This window comes from Uranotaenia lowii, chromosome 2 (genome assembly GCF_029784155.1).
Source record: "Uranotaenia lowii strain MFRU-FL chromosome 2, ASM2978415v1, whole genome shotgun sequence".
Taxonomy (NCBI): Eukaryota; Metazoa; Arthropoda; class Insecta; order Diptera; family Culicidae; genus Uranotaenia; species Uranotaenia lowii.
This window is the reverse complement of record NC_073692.1, coordinates 133026772-133048722: the sequence shown is the minus strand read 5'-3', so window position 1 is coordinate 133048722 and position 21951 is coordinate 133026772. Positions and strand designations below refer to the sequence as shown.

Sequence of the window (21951 nt, the reverse complement as noted above, 5' to 3'; positions counted from 1 at the left end):
AAAATGATTACGATGTGTTTTCGTTGAATTTTAACCATAAAAATAAAAGAAATTGTAAAAAAATAATTTGGACACTTTATTTTGCCCCTCACTGTATGTAACACAAGTTAACAAAATTCACATTTTTCCTAGGTGCAAAGAATCTCAGAACTGATTTTGACTTATTCAGGAGCGCTAAATCCAAATATGTATTCAATTAGTTTTTTTGTCAGCTCTAGTTTTCGAGATAATTTTAAAAATAGGTAAAAAATAAGTTTCAATGTATGTCCTTTTTTTGACAAAACCGTTAAATACAAATACTTATTGACTCAATGATCAACTTAAAAAAAAAACAAGTAATTTTGAATTCTGAAAAAGATATGGAAGTTTTCTTTTTGTTATCCAAACCTGCAAAAACTGGTAATTTATACGAAATTTTAAAGAAAAATCAAATAAATTGAATCTTTGATATTTTTAAAACCGTAAGTCAAATTATTCTACAGTCTTCAACAAACTTGCTGAAAAAATTAAAATCTTAAATTCAAGAACATTCTTTAATGAGGTCAGAAGAAGTTGTAATCTTATTTTTTGAATTTCTATAAATTGCAGAATTCAATTTTTGAAACCGTTTTATCTGTGAAACAAGAATATCTTGACAATATCTGAGTCCTTGATTGAAAAAAAGGATAGAAAATTGATTGAAAATAATCTTTTGATTGTTATGTAAGATTGTTATAAAAGATCCAACCTTTACCCAAAATTTATCAATTTAAAAACTTCCACACGCCATATTACCGAAACTAGAAGCGATAACCGAAATAAGGCATTTCCCCACTTGTCAGACGAACAGCTGATTTCTCATGTTTACATTTTCTCGGCATATCGTGGTAGGGTAAACATAACAACAACATTACGTATGTTCAATGACCAGATAGTAACGAAATAAAATTGGCAATGCAATTGTTGTGGTTTTGCAAGCGCACTTTGGTGAGGAAAATATAAATTCTTTATTTAATGATTTGTTAATTCATAACAAGTTGAGACATGAAGGTATGTTGATGCTTTTAATTAAAGAAGTTTTTAAAAGAAAGCATTGAACAGTGCTTATCATCAAAGATCAAAATGGCGACCAGTTGGTGTTTACATTTTTCAAAACAAAAACAAAACGCTACCCTACCACAATCTGTCTCAGGAAATACTCTATATGTGAAATATTTTGAATAAAGGACGTCAATCTCTTATAAAATCAGTTGAAACATAGACACCAAAAATGCTGTTTCACTGAGTAATCGTTACAAACTTTTTGGTTTGAATCACAGAATTACAGATATTGTTTTTGTCGAGGTATCAGAATATCGCTGAGTTCTATCGATATGAAATCTATTATCGTTAGCCCAGTTTTTATTATTAAATTTTTTCTTATTTCTGTCATTAATCAAGAACAAAAATATTTCACTTCATCATACAATTTGAACTTTGTTTGAAACGAAAAATCAAGTTTTAACTACCTCCTATATAACGTATATCCGATAAATAAAATGAACTCAATAAAAAGCTTAAACCCTAAAGTCAGATTGGATGATTATAGGAAAAATGCAACTGAAAACAAGCGACGTGCAAATTAAGTTATTGATATATCATGTTTTTGGTTAAGTAGGTGCTATTTTATGATAATTAAAAATCTTTCGTAAAAAAAATCGTGACATAAATTTAATTTGAGATAAGCTCCGCGGGCCGCACAAACATGCCTCGAGGGCCGTGGGCGGCCCACGGGCGGCGGGTTGCTCACCCCTGATCTAGAAAAATTTCATAACCTTAAGATGTCCCTACTAAAAAGGACATCACTTTTCATCGATAAGCCTGATAAATTAAGTAACAAAAAAAAAACAATTTTCAAAACAAAAACTTTGATATTCGCTGTTTTTAAAAGGTTTAAAACAGTACTCTTGTATGTATATTTCGCAACCGATCGCGAACGATCTTAACCGGTTATACTTTAAAAACCTCTCATGAAGGTTTTGCATAGTTTTTGTCATATTTTGCCAGCAGACATTCCAGTAGATACGATTTTCAGTGGCACAGTAATAATCACGTTTTGTTAATTTCGAAACAGCTGAATCCACCAAATCGCCCTCAGTTTATTTAAAAAGAAGAGGAGGATGCAGCCACCCAAAATACAGATTTGGCGAAATATAAATGGGAAAACTGATCAATATCATAACTGAAAAAGTGTGCGGCGGCCGATGGGAGATACCAAAAATAAAGTAGAAATATTTCTTACCAAAAAAAACATTTTTTTTCCAATTTTTTTACGAATTACCATAAGATGACCTTTCCTTCATAGAAAGTATTTCGATCATCAATTTTCGGTAGAAAACACTCAACGGAGTATAAGGTGGTAGAAGTTCTCGTTATTCCCACACTTTAATTGATTCAATAAAATAAATATGACTGATAGGTTATCGGTAATCGCGAGTAAATTTTATTATGTCTCGATAATTACCCTGAAGTTCAATAACAGTCGTTATCATATTCTGCGGCCGACAAATTTCACCCACATTATGTGTTTTTATTAGATCTATACTAGAGTGGCAGTCAAAAGGGTCATGTCGAATTTTGAAAACCGAGCATATACATTCTCTGTATATTGGCACAAAAAACTGAGCTGTGCAAAATTTCAGCTCAATCGAACTTGATTTAGGGATGCCTCAAAGCTCTCAAAATTTCTGTTTTTTTTACCCTTCAAATCACCTAAGGAAATCGGACCTAAGGGAAGGGAATCGGAAAAATGGAAATTTCAATTTTGATGCCGAATGACTTAAAAATATATTTAAAAAAATTCGAGATCTGGTGTGGGGAGTCCCAGAAATGCCCTTTTTTTTTAAGATAACACCAGATCTCGTTTCACGCATTATGAAGTCATTAGGCATCAAAGTTGAAATTTCTATTTTCCCGATTTCCTTTGAACCCCGCTTAAGTTATTTTTGTGGGTCAAAGCATAGAATAAAATTATTTTATAAGTATTTGAATTGTGAATCTGATTAAAGTATGTAAATATTTCAAATGCTGAATCTGATTTTGTTTTTTTAATTTCGAAAAAAAAATTATTTTTTTTCATTATAATATTCTAAAATATTGAAATGCATTTTTTTTTAGCTTGTGATATCTGTAGTTGTCAAGTAAGTTGCCTCCTGAGCCGATGTACGCGAGTTCGAGCCCAAGAGGAATCGAACACAGTTGTACCGGATGAGCTTTCCAATAACTTTCAGCCAACTGTAACTTTGATATATAGTCATAAAGATAGTAAAACTGCTGTAAGGCCGGAACACATTTGAATTTCTTCTTTTGTCACCCCCTCCTCCCTTCGATTTTACCGAAAATCCAGAAGGGGGAAATAAATAAAGTTCAAGGTAAGAGCGAAAGAGTTATTGCATGTAGGCTTTTGTTCAATTTGTTCCAATTTGGATTATTTTTTATTATCCCCTCCTCATGATGTTTCAACTTCAAGCGCCAAAAATAGGATTTCAAATTTGTTCCGGCCTAAATGTATAAAAAAATAAATCAAATTTCATATGAAATACCAAACCAAATTTTACACAGGATTTCAAAGCAGCTTTTCATTTCTAATTTCTAATGATTATTCGAACTGTAAATCAAGAATCTTACACTGAACGCAGAACTTAAAATACAAGAATGGAAATTTAATTTAAGATATCGGAATATGGTTCCAAAACCTCCGAAATTAGTTTAATTTCATGTAGAATTCCTATTCAGAAATGAATTTCTATAAAGAAGTGAGAAAATTTTGAAAAACTGTAGCTGAATTCTGGAATTTGGACGGATTTTTAAGGTTTTGGCATTAGTTTTGAGTCTAGATTGTTACTCTTGAATAACCTTATTCAAACGTCAAAACTGATTCTGATTTTAAAATTTTGAGTTCAGAGTAGAATACCTCGCTTGTTTTTCTTGGATCCACAGGGCGGAGTCTAACCGCCCCCCTCCTTCCCTGTTCTTACGGCCAAGATCTTAATAAATACATTATTTTTGTTTTTGGGTAAATATCTCACAAGGTGAATATTTCCTGGCAAACTTCTTAATAGTGTTGTCGATGTGAGCTATGAAATTTAACTTTTTATCTACTTGTACTCCTAGGTATTTAATCCGATGTACTCTTTCGATTGCAAAACCACCAATCAACAAGTTTGACCACAGTCCGATTTGGCGGTTGTTAATGATTATCCAGTTTATTTTACTGAGATTCAGACACAATTTCTTCTGTTTTTGGGAATCTGCAATATTTTTAAAAACAGCAAATGCGTTTTGAATGACAAGCTCTAAGTCATTTCCACACCGTAGGAGACTGAATCATCCGCAAATAGTTTAAGACGACCGTAATGTAAGCATTGTTTCATGTCATTGATGTACATTATAAATAACAATGGACCCAAAGTACTTCCTTAGGGAACTTCCAGTTTCGATGTAACAAATTCCCAGCAGATTCTGTTGAATGTTGTTTCCTGAATTCAGACGTTTCTGCAATACGTATTCCTGTAATAAGTGTGAAAACTTCTTCTTCACTGCAAATTCTAGCACTTTTCTTGGATTTCTAACATATTTATAGGATGGAATAACGTTTCTTCTCGTGCATTCTTCTGTTTTTCAATTGAAACTACAGTTGAACACTTCCACGTGTCAGGTACTATCCCTTTTTGAAGACTTGTGTTTATAGCATCTCGTAACGGATTCGCTAAATAGTAGGGGAGAGTGAGGATACTTGATCCCTGGGGATACTTGATTCCTTAGCTATATCTCAAAACTGGAATGTCCTACAAAGATCAAATAATCTAGAAAAATGTGCCAAATGGAGCAAAACAACAATGCGTTAAGCTCAAAAAATTTAACAAAACAATTTTTTGAGTAATTGAACATTGTTTGAAAAAAATTACGAAATGTGACTTCAAGATCTTTTTTCATCACTTAAAAATGTTCCTTTCATGGAAAAATATATCAATCCAGTATCCAATCTTTTTTTTTTTTTATTTATTTTTTTTTTAAATATATCTTTATTAGTACCAATTCATCATTACATTTATATTACATTAATACATTAAATTAGGTGTTCAGTTCAATAATGAACTTTCAGAGCCCTATAGTTTAATAATCACTAAAATTTATTTATTCGACTTAAATTTGCTGAGCACAATCAAGCATTTTTATAAAGGAGAACATCCTGTAGTGAAAAAAAAAAATATTTTAAACTAAAAACTAAAGCTATCCTAAAATTAAACTAATTGTAGAGAGAGCGAATCTCTGCGATGGAAGACTGCATCGATTTGCCTCTGAAGTTGGAGATGATTTCGTTGGCCATCTCTTCGATAGATTCAATGCCTGCAATCCGATGAAGATCTTCGGTGCTGTGCCAAGGTGGAAGCCGCAATTCATTTTCAGAACCTTGTTCTGAATCCTCTGGATGGCTTTCTTCCTCGTCGCGCAGCAGCTAGACCAAATCGGAACTGCATACATTATCGCTGGTCGGAAGACTTGCTTGTAAATAAGCATCTTATTCTTCAGGCAAAGTCGGGATTTCCTGTTGATGAGAGAATAAAGAGATTTAGTGTATTTATTACATTTAGATTGAATATCTTCAATGTGATTCTTAAAAGAAAGATTCCGATCAAGTGTGAGTCCCAAGTACTTCACGTGATCAGACCATTCTAAAGAAACCCCATTAAAAATTATGGAATGATTTTCATTAGGTTTTAAAAAATTTGCTCTTGGCTTATGGGGAAATAAAATAAGTTGAGTTTTGGAAGCGTTAGGAGAAATTTTCCACATTTTCAAGTAATTTAAAAAGGAATTTAAATGTTGTTGCAATCTACTGCGTACCACTCGTAAATTTCGACCTTTGGCTGAAAGCAAAGTATCGTCAGCAAATAATCTTCTACCTTTTCCTTCTGGGACATCAGGAAGATCATAAGTAAAAATATTGTATAAAATAGGCCCAAGTATACTACCCTGAGGGACACCAGCTCTAATGGGTATCCTTTCAGAGCATGAATTTTGATAGCTTACTTGCAAAGTTCGGCTAGTCAAATAATTTTGAACAATTTTGGTGAGATATACAGGAAAATCAAATCGAGCTAATTTAGCTACTAAACCTTTGTGCCAAACACTGTCAAAAGCTTTTTCAATATCAAGAAGAGCAACACCAGTTGAATAACCCTCAGATTTGCTAGCGTTAATCATATTAGTTACACTCAAAAGTTGATGTGTAGTAGAATGTCCATGACGAAAACCAAATTGTTCATCAGGGAAAATAGAATTCTGATTAATATGAATCATCATTCTATTCAAAATAACTCTCTCAAATAGTTTACTTAAAGAAGGGAGCAAACTAATTGGTCGATAACTTGAAGGCTCTGAAGCACTTTTTCCAGGTTTCAAAATTGGAGTTACTTTGGCATTTTTCCATTTATTGGGAAAATAAGCCAAGTGAAAACATTTATTGAAGATTTTAACTAAAAAATTTAAAGTGCTTTCAGGCAACTTTTTAATAAGAATATAGAAAATCCCATCTTCCCCCGGGGCTTTCATATTTATAAATTTTTTGAAAATCAATTTAAGTTCATCAATATTTGTCTCACAAGAACTTTCAAACACAATTTGCTTAGAAAGAATATCATCAAATTCTAGGGAAATTTGAGCATCAATTGGATTTACAACGTTTAAATTAAAATCATGAGCAGACTCAAATTGTTGGGCTAATTTTTGAGCTTTTTCTGAATTAGTTAAAAGAAGTTTATCCCCATCTTTCAAAGTAGGAATTGGCTTCTGGGGCTTTTTTTAGAATTTTAGTTAATTTCCAAAATGGCTTTGAGTAGGGTTTTATGTCCTCTACTGCTTTTGCAAAATTTTCATTACGAATGAAATTTAAACGACGTTTGATCTCTTTTTGAAGGTCGCAATAAATTAATTTCAAATAAGGATCCCTAGTTCGTTGAAATTGGCGTCGACGAATGTTTTTCAGTCGTATCAAAAACTGAAGATCATCATCAATTAAAGGTTGATTAAATTTATGTTTAACTTTAGGTATTGAAGCGGCTCTAGCATTGACTATTGAAGTTGTCAAATTTTCTACAGCCAAATCAATATCTTCTATTGAATTCAATGGAACGTTTACATCTAAATTACGTTCAATAAAATTCATATATCGCTCCCAGTTAGCCTTTTGAAAATTAAAAGTTGATTTTAAAGGGTTTTCAATGGACTTTGGGATAAAGAAAATGTTACTGGAAGGTGGTCTGAATCGAGGTCCGCATGAGTAACTAATTGACTACAATGCTCGCCTAAATCCGTTAGAACCAAATCAATTGTGGAGGGATTTCTAATTGAAGAAAAACAAGTATGCCCATTAGGATATTCAACAGTATAATAACCTGCAGAGCAGTCATTAAACAAATTATTCCCATTTGAATTTGATGAAATATTATTCCAAGATCGGTGTTTTGCATTAAAGTCACCAATAATAAAAAAATTAGATTTATTTCTGGTGAGTTTTTGTAAATCTCCCTTCAAAAAATTTTCCTGTTCACCGCTGCATTGAAAAAGCAAATATGCGGCAACAATTATAATTTTCCCCATAGAAGTTTCTAATTCAATTCCAATTGTTTCTAAGACTTTTGTATTGAAAGAAGGAAGAAGTCTAAATTTGAGACGACTATTGATGACAATAGCTACACCCCCACCTTGTCGATCAAGTCGATCATTTCGTAAAATTTTAAAGAAAGCATTGCTTTTCAAGTTATTGTCTGGCTTTAACAAAGTTTCAGTGATGGCAGCAATATGTATGTTTTGAGTTTTCAAAAATAAAAAGAACTCGTCTTGGTTAGCAAAGATCTAGCGTTCCAATTCATAATATTTAAACATCTATTTGGGTCCATGAGGGAATCGTAAAGTCATAATAATTTTGTTAGCATAATTAAAAGAAGTTTGGAAAGCTTCAAACATTGAATTTGCTTTCAACATAAGTTGCATCATTTCCATTAAATTTTGATGCAAAAATTTTAATTTTTCCTCAGTAATCTCACCCAAATCAACAAAATTGTTAGAATCAGAAGAGGAAGGAGAAGAAAAAGTATTTGAATTTCGGGGATTTTCCCAAGCCTTCGCATGAACGTTGAGACTTGGTTTTTTCCCATTTTTATTAGTTAAACCTGAAGAGGGAAACCCTTTTTTCAACCACCTCTGAGAACGATAAACAACGAGTCTGTGGCGCAGAATCAGCCCAGGTAACATTAAAATCACTTCGGGTATTACCCAGCCGTGATTCCAATGTAGGCCGAGGCTGACTGCGAACAGGCAGGTTGTTTGCCGGTCTGACGTGTGTAGACGAAAAAGAGGAAGGAGGAGAAGAAACTTTTCTGGAAACTTTGGGGTTTTCCTAGAAGCAACAATTTTTGCCCTAACGGGACAATCTAGAGAATTCGAGGAATGATTCCCTGCGCAATTCGCACACTTAAAAAATTCTGTTTTTGGCTTATCACCACCAAAAAGGCATTTAGATTTTTCATGATCGAATGAGCCGCAAAACATGCATCTGACATTCATTCTACAATTTTTAGTGCCATGACAAAAAGCTTGACAACGACGAAATTGCGTAATATTTTGTAAAAAATTGGTATGGGATTTACGAAAAGGTTCAAATTTTACTCGACAATGAAACATAAGACGAGCCTTTTCCAAAATTTTCAAATTATTAACCTGATCCTTTTTAAAATGGATCAAATAAAGTTCAGGAGCAAAACCAACACTACTGGTATTATTCGTGTTGGTTCTTTTCCTCATTTGAATTACTTGAATTGTAGAAAAACCTAACAAAGAATTTAATTCATTTGTGATCTCATCCGGTGTCTGATCGCCGGTGAGACCACGAAGTACAACTTTAAAAGGACGATCACCTCTAGTGTCGTACGTAAAAAATTGGTGTTTTTTATTATTCAAATAATTTAAAATTTTTTGAAAATCATTAAAAGATTCCGCCAATATACGAGCAGTTCCCCTTCGACCGATCTGAAAAGAAATCTTCACATCCTTGACGGAAGTGACGATTTCTTTTCGAAAGGCATTGAAGTCAGGAATCGTGACCGTTATTGGTGGAATCTTTTCTTTTTTAAGAGTATAAGAAGAAGAAGAAGGTTTCTTAGTACTCTTATCAGAATTAAAGCTTAGCTTAGCTTGATTGACTACTCACATCCACCTTAAGTCATTGAAACCTAAATGCCGTTAAAAATTCGGAATTATACTTTTAAAATGATATAAAGTCCTTGCTTTCCATAGTTCATTTCATCATAATATTACTAAAGCATTTCGAATTCCATAACCGCTGGTGTGGCTCAGTAGAATGAATTCTACATCACCAATGGTTGCTACTCCGTGATTGACCGAGGCCATCAATTTTGCCCAGAGGTCAAAAGAATGGTGTCTGGGATTGACAACACATTCAAAATGAACAAAACTGATGCTCTCTCTTTATACATCAATAACGGCGCCGGCCACGTCCTAGTAGTCAATAGATAGAGAGGAAAATAAGAGAAAGGGATGATAGAATGTAAAATTATGCTTTAGGACCGAGGTCACCTCTGCATCCTAGCAAAGCAATTTTTGTAGGGATGGGGGAAAAGGGATATGATCAGGAGACACCTTTGACAAGTGTATAAATCTTAGTAAACCCATTTTCCGTTGCTTTCATTTTTCCTAACATAATTTTTTTAACTCTACACAACAAAACAAAAAATCAAGAGACATGTACATCAGTTAACGGAAAAATCATAAAACTTATTGTGAATAACATATATCGGCCCTCTAGCGTAACAATCTCTCTATAAAAACAGTGTAGATAAAATAAAAATAAAAATTATTTAATTTAAAGTTTTTCTTCGGCTGATATTAGTAAGCTACTTGGTAAGCGATTGACCACTTTAAACAAAAACTCCTAAGCTCCTGAACTTCGTAGGTTTCCTAATCAAACTTCTGAACAATCATAAAAACACATTTATTGAATAATAATGATGAGAGAGTAACCTTGGCAGAATTTTCAAATGATTTCTTTGAATTATGATACATTGTGAATTTTACATGTTTGAAGGCCTCAGCCTAACCTCAAAATATGATAAATCAGAATCGATTTTCGAAACGGGCGCAACTAAAATGCGCCATTTCGGAAATAATATCGACATAATCTTCCTTTTAATAAGCGACACATGAATGTTTAAGTTATGTTTTTTGCTAAGTTCAGTCGTGCCTTGTTTTTTAAAATTATCATGTTTTGAATGAATACTTTTAATGATTTTTAAATTTTGTTGTATTCGTATAGTATAGTATAGTTTTATAAATTTTTCGATTTAATTCTATTCAAGTCTGAAATTGAACACGAAATAAAATTAAAACTTAACGGATCACATAACTGGATGACAAATCTAAGAGATTTTATGTAAAAAACGATTAAAGCATATTTGTACATGATACTTTACAAAGTCAGCATTAACGGCGTACGGCTTAAAATCGATAACTTTATAACGACTTCTTTATTCCTACACTTTGAATAGCTGACACAAAATAATACCAAAAGATTATAAAATAATATCATATGTCATTATGTTGTTTGCTATTTAAATCAAAATATGAAAATGATGTTTGTTGCCCAAAAAGCATTTTTGGGCCAGTTCAGTAAAGAAATTAGTATTTACACAGAGAACAGACATACAAGCTAGCCCACGAAACTTGTGTAAAATTTCCAACGATAGTTTTGAACAATTTTTTTGTTTTTTTGGCTGGGCCTTTTCGAAAACATGGCCACCTGAAAATTTGATTTGTAACTTTTGAACGGCGCAATAGATGGCACTATTTCAAGTCAATTTCTAACGTATTTTTTGAAAGTCAGCATTTGAAATTTTACACACTTTTTGGAATATTTTTTGTTCGAGCTTGTACGTCTGTTCTCTGTGGTATTTAGTTGAATTCGACCCGAGTAACTTTTAAAATTCTCCACTTGAATACATTTTGAAGTATCCACAGTAAATTATTTAAGATAAAAAGGCAAATAACATCTTAGATAAAATAGAAGTCAAACACTATAAAAGAAAAATTTCAAATTGATTCTTGTATGAAATTTATAACTTTTAGAATATTTTGTGATTATTGAACAAATAAATATTATGTTAAAAAATTGTTGGGTCTTACCAATTGCTGCCATAGTTTTTGCAATTCTTCTGCTTCTTATTTCATTTGATGTCTCTTGAAAGGCACTTCAGTTGATTAAGATAAAACATTTTGATCAAATGATACACATAGCTAAAATTAAAAACTTGCTAAATTTTCTGCTTTGAGTTCTGCAATTAAATATATTAGAAATTATTTAAAAAGTGTTCATAAAAAATACGTCTGTTTACGATGGAAAAAATAATGACGCCCAAGAAAAAACATGATAATTTGAATAAAAAACAGCTAATGAATGATCGAAAGTTAAAACAAATAATGAAATAATAATACTTAGCTTTTGATATGACTGTAAAGTTCAGATCTGCTTCGCAGGTAACCAAGGAATACAGATTCCATTTCTATGCAAAACCACGAGTTCACATCCTTGTCGGAGACCTTGGATCTGTCCGTCTCTTGAAGATCCGTCCACAATTGCCAAGCCCGGAAGGATCGAAATATCCATTCATCAATATTCTTCAATACCATTGAAACAAAACAACAAATTCTCGAAAAAAAAATGAGGAGCTTGAAAACTGTGCGTCATTTCTTGGCGATGATTACTTTGATCCTCCTTAGTACTCTTATCAGAATTAAATATGAATATTTCCTCATCACCGATGTTATGAAGGACATCGAATGAATTGGAAATTTCAACTTTTTTGGCAGATGGCCCTGGATTAGGTTCAGCAATCCGTTTTCTTCCGGCCCTTGAGCCGGCCGAAGACTTCCCCATGCTGGAAAGAAAAGAGAAAATATGAATAAAAGAAAATGAAAATAATTTTAGCACTGAAAAGTGCTGATTGAAATACAGGTAAGGAAAAAATAAATAATGTAAAATGTTCCTGCAGGTACACAGCAACGATACGATGCTCCGGCGTACGTGTTGACGGCTCAACGGTACAGATGGAAGTGAAGTATCCAATCTAATTCCAATATATCAATCGTTGGAGCGTAATATGAACTTCATAATACCATATTTTCAAAGCAATGAAAAACTCTTAACTTTTTTCAGAAAAAGTTTTCTAAAATGTTGATTATGGGTTCAATTGATCCCTAGAGTTAAAAACGGTATTTTCTTCTTCTGAATTGATTGTGACCATTGCTGATTGCGAGATTACTAATATTTATCCAATAACTAATATTTATCCAACAATTGTCTGGAGAAAAGTGTTAATATGATGAATTTTATATTAATTATAGAAAATAGCGCCTTTAAGTATGCAATGACATAAGCGTTGAGACACAGTTGTAGAATTTTCTTCTTCTGTCAGTTACAAATTGTGAAATGAGAACAAACATGACCATAATAGTCAATCGACATTCTGTCTTGGTGTTTTGTTTGATTTTTTTTTTCCAAGAATTAGGGCTTAGGAATCAAGTCTCCCTTAACTTAAAAAATATCGAAATTTTTTTTACTCCCATGAAAATGCTTGTAGTTCATCTACAGGTTCAAGTATCGTTCTAATTTTTGAAGCATAGAAACTTGAAGTTACACGCTGTCAGAAAATGTAAAAGGGTGCGAGCTGCTAAATTTTTACAAAAAGATATGGTGAAAATAAGAAAAGGGGATCAAGTATCCCCACTCTCCCCTACTAATAAAAAATCTTTAAAAACTCTTATACCGTATTTGTTTTCTCCCCTCGATCAGTGCTCCACCGTACCCGACAAAAACAAACACAAATCGTCGCCAGTGTATTGCTACCTCACTCACTCACACGCTCTCTCGCAACACTGGCAAAATTATCGGTGGGCCACCGTCCGTAAGCAGAACTCCGACAGGTCAAAACCAGTGCAACACCGTCCGAATAAACAAACAGTTTGACAGCACCTAGTGGTGCACCAGTGCAACACTAGTGCAACACTCGGCATAAACAAATACGGTATTAGAGAAACATTCTCAATACCCGCCGTGGGTTTCAAACTGTTCACTATTTCAAATAACTCTTGACTTTTTAATGATTCAAAGGTCTCATGTATGAGGTCGAAAATCTCATTTATCATGTCTCATGTCTCAGATCTCAAATCTCAGGAATCAAGTCTCTTGTCAGATGCCTTACGACTCACGTTTAATGTCTCATATCTCATGTAACTTTATCGCTATCTCAGGTTTCAGGTTTTAGGCTCAGATTACAAGCCTCAAATCTTTTATTCTTTTGAATTTTAAAAATGCTGTCCATTTACACAATATTTACACTTCACACGTCTATTTTAATCAGTGATGTTATGTAAATTGATGTAAGAAAAGATTTCAAAATCAAAATGTTTGATTATATTAGTCTGAAAATCATATTGCCGGTGCAACCAAAGTTATGACGTCGGTCATTGAACTGTAATAGGAACCGACACCCTAAAGCATAAACAAAATATTCTCCCAAGCCAGAACTGTTCTTTTGTTACCTATTTTGAGTCCACTGTGCGTCACAACACAAATAGTTCTTCACAGGCGAATTAAAGGCAACGACGACGTCTCTCGTTATGCTGGCTTGTCTTGTTGGATAGGATGGAATGAAGTGCAGCCGTACTGAGACTGAGTGTGTAAAGTTGATGAGCAAAACATGTAGGAACACACGTTTGCATGTGTTCTGGTGTGTGTTGGTGGCCAACTTACCGGTGCCGGGGCCCGGAACAGCCAGCCAAGTGCAATCCAAGTCAATCTGCTCGTTTGCCTGCCAGCCAGGCCAGGCTAGACAGATATCAACAAAATTGTAGTAAGGCATTAGTCGCTCAAGCCACCTCGTACCGAGCAGATCGATGTTGGTCGTCGTCGTCGTCGTCGTCGAGTAGCGATCAAGAGAGCGCTGCGCAAGTTCGCTTTCATTTCCGGTCCTCCTGCTGCATTCTTTAGTAACGGTGTTGTTGTTGTTTTCGTAATTCTAGCTGATTGTTACGATTTTTTTTACTCGATCATCAATCTGTGTTTGAATAAAAGATTCCTTCCGATCGAGACCGGCGCGGCGCGATTTTGATTGTAGCTCTCTGCATACAAGTTGAGCCGTTTCTGTTCCGCGTTGTTTTGAAATAAACGTTGATTGTTCTTCGAGTTAAGTTCGCTTGATAGGTATATCAACCTACGGACGTAACGACTTCGTAATGTAAACGTTGTGTGATCGCTCCTGCTACACTTTACGCTGATTCATCTGTTCTACATTGTGCGTAGATTGCACGCTTAGCAGAGATTTACGATCGTTTCGCGATCAACTATCATACATAGTTGAAATTCCGAGATTTCTAGAAGAATCGCTCGGTGCTCAGTCTCGTTTGAACTACGGTACGTTGCACATCGTGTGTGTGAGCTGAATCGAAATCTAATTTATTTTTCTTCTCTCCTTCCACACGCTATTGTCGAGCGGTGCAATGACCCACAACGATACACCAAGGTCATCGAAAAATGAAGTTCGAGTGCGGAAATATCACGAAAATTATGCTGGGCCATATCTCGTTATGGCTGAAACAAATGTCGGAAATATATCTGCTGCGAAGATTGCTAAAAGTCTGGTGAAGAAATTTGGTGACGATTTTATACGTGCTATGCCGGTTTCTAAAACCAAAATGAAAATTTTGATGCGATCGAGGGATGCTGCTAATGAAATAGCAGGCATCGGTACCTCAAATGAAGTGCGTTTTTTTATCCCCCAACGGCTGGTGGAGTGCCTTGGGGTAGCCTATATTGAGCCGGATATTTGTGATGAAGAATTGAAGTTTGCTAATGCGTACGATAAACGCAAGTCGAATCAAGTTGATAACCCGGAGATAGTTCATGCTCGTCGTGTGCTTAGAAAATTAGCTGATGATAAAGAGGAAGCCCTGTTTACGGTGATTTTTACTTTCGCTGGGCAGAGTTTACCTACTCACATCGAGTTGAATAGAGTGCTTTATTCTGTTAAGCAGTACATTTATCCTGTCCGCCAGTGTGGTAACTGCTGGCGCTTGGGACATGATAAAAAAGGATGCAAGAGTGCTAAACGCTGTAACCAATGCTTGGAGCAAGTGGGCGGCGAAGATCATGCATGTGAAAATAGTGAGCCCCAGTGCGTTAACTGTTTGGGCTCCCATCGGGCCAATGATCACAAGCTTTGTCCGAAAATAATTCAAAAAAAGAAAACCGATAAAGAGCGGCGCGACACTTTTTCACAAGGACGTGTCGATTGGTTTTGTGGAACAACTTCAAATGAATCATCAAACTCACTAACTATCATCTCCCAACCAACAACAAAATCCACCGTGGCAGTTGCTTGCCAAACAAGTAATGTTGACAAGAATGGGTCTAATCCTTCCAGCAAACGTCGTCATAATGTCGATTCGGACGATGAGCTTCCCCAACTTGAAGTTAACATTTCTGACGGGGTTTGCGATTCGATCCGATCGACGATTGAATCTACTGAGGTCATCGATATCGTTGCAGAGGCTCTGGAAGTTCCTGAGGAAGATGTTGAAACTCGACAAAAAATTCAACAAATGGTTTTGGAGAGAATTTCGGATGTTGTAAGTGATAAAATGAAAGGATATTTTGCTAATCTCAGATTATGAAAAACACCACACCGAGCACTTTAACAGCCACCGTTCCTCTGCAATGTCTACAATGGAATTGTAGAGGGATAAATAGTAAACGCTCATCTTTAATCCAGCTCATAAATACACACAATATCAATATTTCGCTTTTGAGTGAAACACATCTCGACAATCACACAAACTTTAGTCTACCGCAGCACACCATTTTTCGTAAAGATCACAGACGAAACTCGATGGGCGTAGCCATCGCGATTCGTTCAGAACTGAATCCCGTAGCATTTCCTATTGCACTGTCAGCGGATATTCAAGCCGTTGCCTGCCAGATCAAATACATCTCCGGGTTGATCACTATTGTATCTGTGTACATACACCCGCAAGCCAACATATCGCAGACTCAGTTTGATAATTTTTTATCAACCGTTCCGAAACCGTGCATCATTGGAGGAGACTTTAACGCAAAACATCACCTATGGGGAAGCGATCATGGAAACACACGTGGAGACCGTCTTCATCAAGCCATCGAAACATCTCATCTCGTCATTCTCAACAATGGTCAGCCAACTAGGTTTGATGTAAACCGGTCGTGGGGCGCAATTGATATCACGCTGGTTTCTTCGAGCCTTAGTTTGTGCTTCGACTGGGAGGTTTTGGATTCACCAAATGGAAGCGATCATTTTCCGATAGTTTTTCATTCGAGTACTACATGCGCGATGAAATTCTACTCTGGAATCAATGTTCGGAAAATCGACTGGGAACGTTTTACCGGAAGCCTCGAGGAATCATTCGTCGAAAATGGAGAACCGGATAGCTTTGATGTCTTCTTTGAGCTGATTTGGCAAGCACTGCGCAGATCCTGTCCATCAGTAAACTCGAACCACACTCGCCGAATACCGCAACCCTATTGGGACGAAGAGCTAACAGAAGCGAAGAAAGCCACCAGAGTTGCTTTCCGCGCTTGGAAACGAGAGCTGTCAACCGAAGCTTACGAAGGGTACGCTAATACAGAACGAAGGTTCAGAAATTTGGTACGCGAGAAGAAGAGGAAAAGTTGGCAACATTTTTGTGATAGTTGTGATAGTTCTACGTCCCTCACAACCTTATGGAGGATGGCTAGAAGATTCAAAGGGCGCGGAGAGCCATCAAAAAACCTTAGAATTTCGGACAATTTGGCCAACGATGTTTTGGACAAGTTGGCTCCCTCATCTGCCAAAAATCCACCCCCGGCTTTTCTACAATGTTCGTGTTGCCCTCAAACTGGTTTACCATTCTCAGTATCGGATATTCAAGCAGTTTTAAAAATCGGTAAAGATTCGGCTCCTGGTTTGGATGGTGTTCCATATTCCGTCATAAATCATCTCCCATGGGCGGCGCTTAGTCAGTTGCGAAAAATCTATTGCCAAATTTTTGCTTCAGGAAGAATTCCGGAAAGCTGGAAAACCTTTAAAATTGTACCGATTCCTAAAAGTGGTCATGATCCGATTTCTCCTTCTGCTGTTCGCCCAATCGCGTTAGCTTCATGTTTTCGCAAAGTGTATGAACTCATAATCAAAGATCGACTAGAACATTTCATCGAAAACAACAACTTATTCCCTTCAGCTATCAACGGTTTTAGGAAAGGACGAGGAACAATGGATGCGTTGTTTCCCCTGATTAATGAAGCTTCTTTAGCTTTGAAAAGAAGAGAGCATGTGGTGATATGTAGCCTCGATATCAAAGCCGCCTACGACAACGTGGAAATTAATGTTCTGGTCCGCGAATTACGCTCATTAACAGTCCCTGAATGCCTAGTAAGAAGTATCTTCCATCTTTTTGAAGAAAGGAATTTGTGCATTTCAAATGGATTAGATTCAATATCTAGGACAACGTGGAAAGGCCTTCCTCAGGGATCTCCACTAAGTCCGTTATGCTTTAATGTTGTGATCAGTGGATTGATCAACAGTGTCCCTCCTGATGTGATAACCGTAAATTACGCCGATGACACAACAATTGCTGTAAGAGGAACCTCGCTGGAGCATAGTTGCGAATCTCTCCAAAGGGCAGTGGATATAGTTGTGGAAAATATTTTCGACCGTGGGTTAGAACTTTCGCCCACGAAATGTAAGTGCCTTCTGATCTCGACACAACAATGCGATAATCCCCCAGAAATAAATATCGGCGGTTGCACTTTGGAATACGTCAGATCCCTGAGGTTACTCGGCATGTACCTCACACGAAATCTGTCGTGGTCGTGTCATATTAGAGAGGTACAAAAACGTACGGCTCCGTATCTTAACTTTCTACGAAGCATATCGGGCCAGTCATGGGGAGCACATCCAGCAGCAATGTTAGCTATTTTCAAGTCATGTGTGAGATCAATATTGGAATACGGTTCCATATTTATGACGGAGTTAACACAAAAAGAAGCCATCGTTTTGGATAGACTACAATGGGCAGGAATTCGAATCTGTTTGGGCTCCACAAAAACCACCCACACAGGTTCACTCGAAGTGATGGCTGGTATTATTCCGCTGCAACAAAGAAGAGAACTTGCTGTCATGCGTTTTGTAAATAAAAGAGCGTCACTTTCTTCTTGGCATGGTCAATACTCCAGACCGATCTTGGAAGGTGGCTTAGTGGCTACGGGAATACACCGCGCCATAAGAATGCTTAACGAATTTATTCCACTTGAACAGCCTCTAAATAATCTCCCATGCTACATGGTCAACCGTGAAGTTGTAAGAACAATAATATCCATTGATCTCACTGTTAAACGGTTATGTTCAGAACACCAGAACTCATCGGCAGCTGATTTGGTTTCAAACTATCTCTTGGAAGTGTATGCCAACGCGAAAATCTTGGCAACTGACGGGTCGAAAGATATACACGGCACAGGTTATGCTGTGGTAAATAGTTTTGGAGCGCCTGCAGAAGGGATCAAACTCGACAGTAAAGCATCAGTTTATATGGCAGAGCTTCTAGCAATCAGGCATGCTGCGAAAATGATCGTAAGCCTTCCTGTTGCTCAGTATATTATTCTAACCGATAGTTTGAGTTGTCTCACGAGCCTTCAAAAAATCAACATCAATCAAAAATATCCCGTTGCTTGGTACGATATAAAAGCTTCCATTCTTGAAGGACAAAGAATGGGGCACGAGATCCATCTGATATGGGTTCCGTCTCACAGAGGTATTCCAATGAACGAGTTGGCAGATCAAGAGGCGAAAAGTGCGTGCATCAATGGTGGTACAGCAGATTATATTTTAACATCATTCGACATCCAGTTTCCGATTCGGCGTACAACAGTGCACAAATGGCAAGCAAAGTGGAATGCAGGAACTAAAGGACGTTTCTGTCACAGCATCATCTCTAACGTTTCGCTCCAACCATGGTTTAGTAGCTTGGATCTCAACCGCAGACAAATTGTAATCCTTTCCAAATTAATATCAAATCATTCACGGCTCCCTGCTCATCTGACTAGAAATGGTATCCTATTGGACGCGACGTGCAGTTGTGGCGAATCCATCGCAGATCCTGATCACATTATCTTCGCATGCAGCAGATTTGAAAATCTTCGTAGACCTATTTGGCGAATTTTAATGAAAAAAGGAATTCCACCCGATATTCATTTGATACTAAAAAAGAAAGACATTGAATTATATAAAACGATAGCTAATTTTGTAATTGAATGTAAAATAGACATGTAAGTAGAAGAGTAATTAACACTTGGCCGGTTATGTTATAGAGGTAAAGCCAATAAAAAAATTAAAAAAAAAAAAAAAAAAAAAAATCGCTCGGTGCTGCTGTGGGGAAAAGTAACTATTCGATGCATCTGCTTTCGACTGTTTACTTTCGAAGCTCAAAGAGTATCGAATATTGTGTGGATAACAGGCCCTCGGAGGAAAATTGGCTAGCAGACTGGTGAAGGTGCCTCATCATAGTCATAGTCGTAGGGTTTCACTCAACCGAAAGTGAATTCCGACTTGGCTAGAAGCGATTATTATTTGCCTCAGTTTACTTTCGGTCTGACAGGCTGAGCTCTTATACAAGGAAAGCGTTCCATGCCAAAGTGCCAAGATAAATAGTGCCGGTGAATCGTTGCACTTGTGTTTTGTGTTAGTGTTTTTGTGTCTTGATTGAGTGCACCTACCGGGTCCGGAGGTGGCCGGAAGCAATTTACGTTACGGTTTTTTTTTTGTACCAACCATATCGGAAACCTCTCTTCGGTAAGGTGTTTATCGAATCCGAAGAATTTGAGAAATCGCATGCTTCCACCACTAATAGAAGAAGTGCAACCAAATCATTGAGCTGCCTGCCTGCCTGGCTGACTGGGGACGAGGTTAACAACGGTTTAAGTTTCTCTATCAGCGAGTGCCGGTCTCAGTGTAATTACTGAAAAGCACCCATTCTACTCCGAAGATAATGTCCATCAACTATGTGTACAAAGTGAAGAAAGGCATCAACAAAGTGATATACGACAACCTCTACTTCAACTGCTCCATGTTCCGAAAAATGCACTACGAAGTAAGTATTTGTACTAATTGCTACTAATTTTGAAATTGTATTTCCTTGACCCTAAACATAATTTTATATCGATGGGCTGACGTTAAATCAATAAAGGACAATTACAAGAACATTTGAATCTTTACCCAGATTTGTATATCAAATCTGAATTGGCACTTTTTTTGTCTAGAATTAAATAATCATTTAAAGATATTGTAGAAAGATACTCCTCAAAGGAATATCTAGTTTTTGGTACCGAAAGATTCTATTTTAAAAACAATATAAAATAGTTGTTATCATGAAGTTTTAGATAACTAAAGGAATAGAACACTTTCAAAATTCCTCCAGAAGTTCTCTAATAAGAGGTTTCCAGAGTGCACCAAAAAACTTTCAAAAATCTACTGAGCTCATCCCTCAATTCTACGTGGTTTTAAACAACAACAATTTTATTGTTCAACTATTCCTAAATAGTCATATAGCGTTATTGAGTTGTTACGGAATAAGATTGTTCATTTTCAAGCGTAATGTCATCAAAAGGACATATGGAAAACATTATAAAATCTTAATGGCCCCTAACAAAATATAACGAATATTCGTTTTACCGAATAGCTGAAAAGATCAATGGAAAAAAGGCAAAAAAGTTACACATATGCCTCAAATTGTCGTTTGCAAATGCAAATTTTGCAACTCGCCGTCTTTTGCATTTTCTGACGACGTATAATTTGAAGTTTTTATGTTCCAAAAGTTAGAACGATACATGAACTCGTAGAGGAACTAGAAGCATTTTCGTGAGACTAAAAAAATCGTGATTTATTGTAAGTTACAAGAGACTTGATTTTTTTTTACTAAAGGAGACTTGATCCTTAATTCAGAGTACCCTGACCCTAGGCAAAAATGTAATAAAATCCGAAGATAAAAGGTCCGTTGACTATTATTTGTCATATTAGTTCTCATTTCACAGTTTGTAAGTATCAGACAAAGAGATATCTAAAAGTTTGTCTACTATTCTTGGGTCCATGGCCGTTGGTGTTTTGAGGGTTAAACTACCCCCATGAAGGTCCAAAAAATGTCAAGCAAAATGTTCTTCTCTAAACTCAAAATTTTTAATTTATAATAAAATTTTGATAAACGACTAAAGTTAATCAAAAGTAGCAATCTTAAAACTAAGATCAGGGACCGAATGTCAAAAAGGTCCTTAATTAAAAAAAAAAAGAACTAAGACCAAAATTTCTTAATCTTACCTCAGGTCCAAAATTCTACTATAGATTTAAAAAAAATTAATTAAATTTATTGTTGATTAACATTATTCATATTGAAGATCCTAAAAAAAAAAAAATTAAAGCTGAATGTATCGAGAAAACGAAAACGGAATTAGTATAACTTTTTTTTACTATTTTTTATGTAAGCATTTTCCAAGCAAAAATGTTCTAGGAACAATTTTGTCACCAAAAACACACTTCACTTCAAAAAAATTAGTACCTAGTCTTTGATGCAAAACACCGATTTTTAAGGACTTTTTGGCTCTAAGGTCGTTTCCTGAAGACCATAAAAACCAAAACTCAAATTTAAAAAGCATCTGTCAGCAGACATTAGAACGATACCAAAATGGTATAGTTTATGAAAATGAGTTTAGTAGTTTTGATTTTATGACCAAAACAATCATCCGGGTCTATACACCCAAAATTCAGCCTCTATGCCAATCGTGAGTAATCAATAACATATCATCAT

General features: G+C 35.8%; 1 protein-coding gene across 2 annotated transcripts in view; it reads left to right on the top strand.

Moving 5' to 3' along the window:
- Window positions 1-21951, top strand: part of LOC129744227 (phosphatidylcholine:ceramide cholinephosphotransferase 1-like) — an 81103-nt gene that overhangs the window by 32169 nt on the left and 26983 nt on the right. Inside the window, exon 1 of one of the 2 annotated variants that reach the window (XM_055736639.1) lies at window positions 19574-20244. The exons of the other annotated variant lie outside the window; for it this stretch is intronic. Coding sequence (XP_055592614.1) covers window positions 20143-20244 — 102 coding nt within the window. The 5' untranslated portion in view covers window positions 19574-20142. Of the gene's footprint in view, window positions 1-19573; window positions 20245-21951 lie in introns of those variants that run through there. 2 annotated transcript variants of the gene reach the window in all.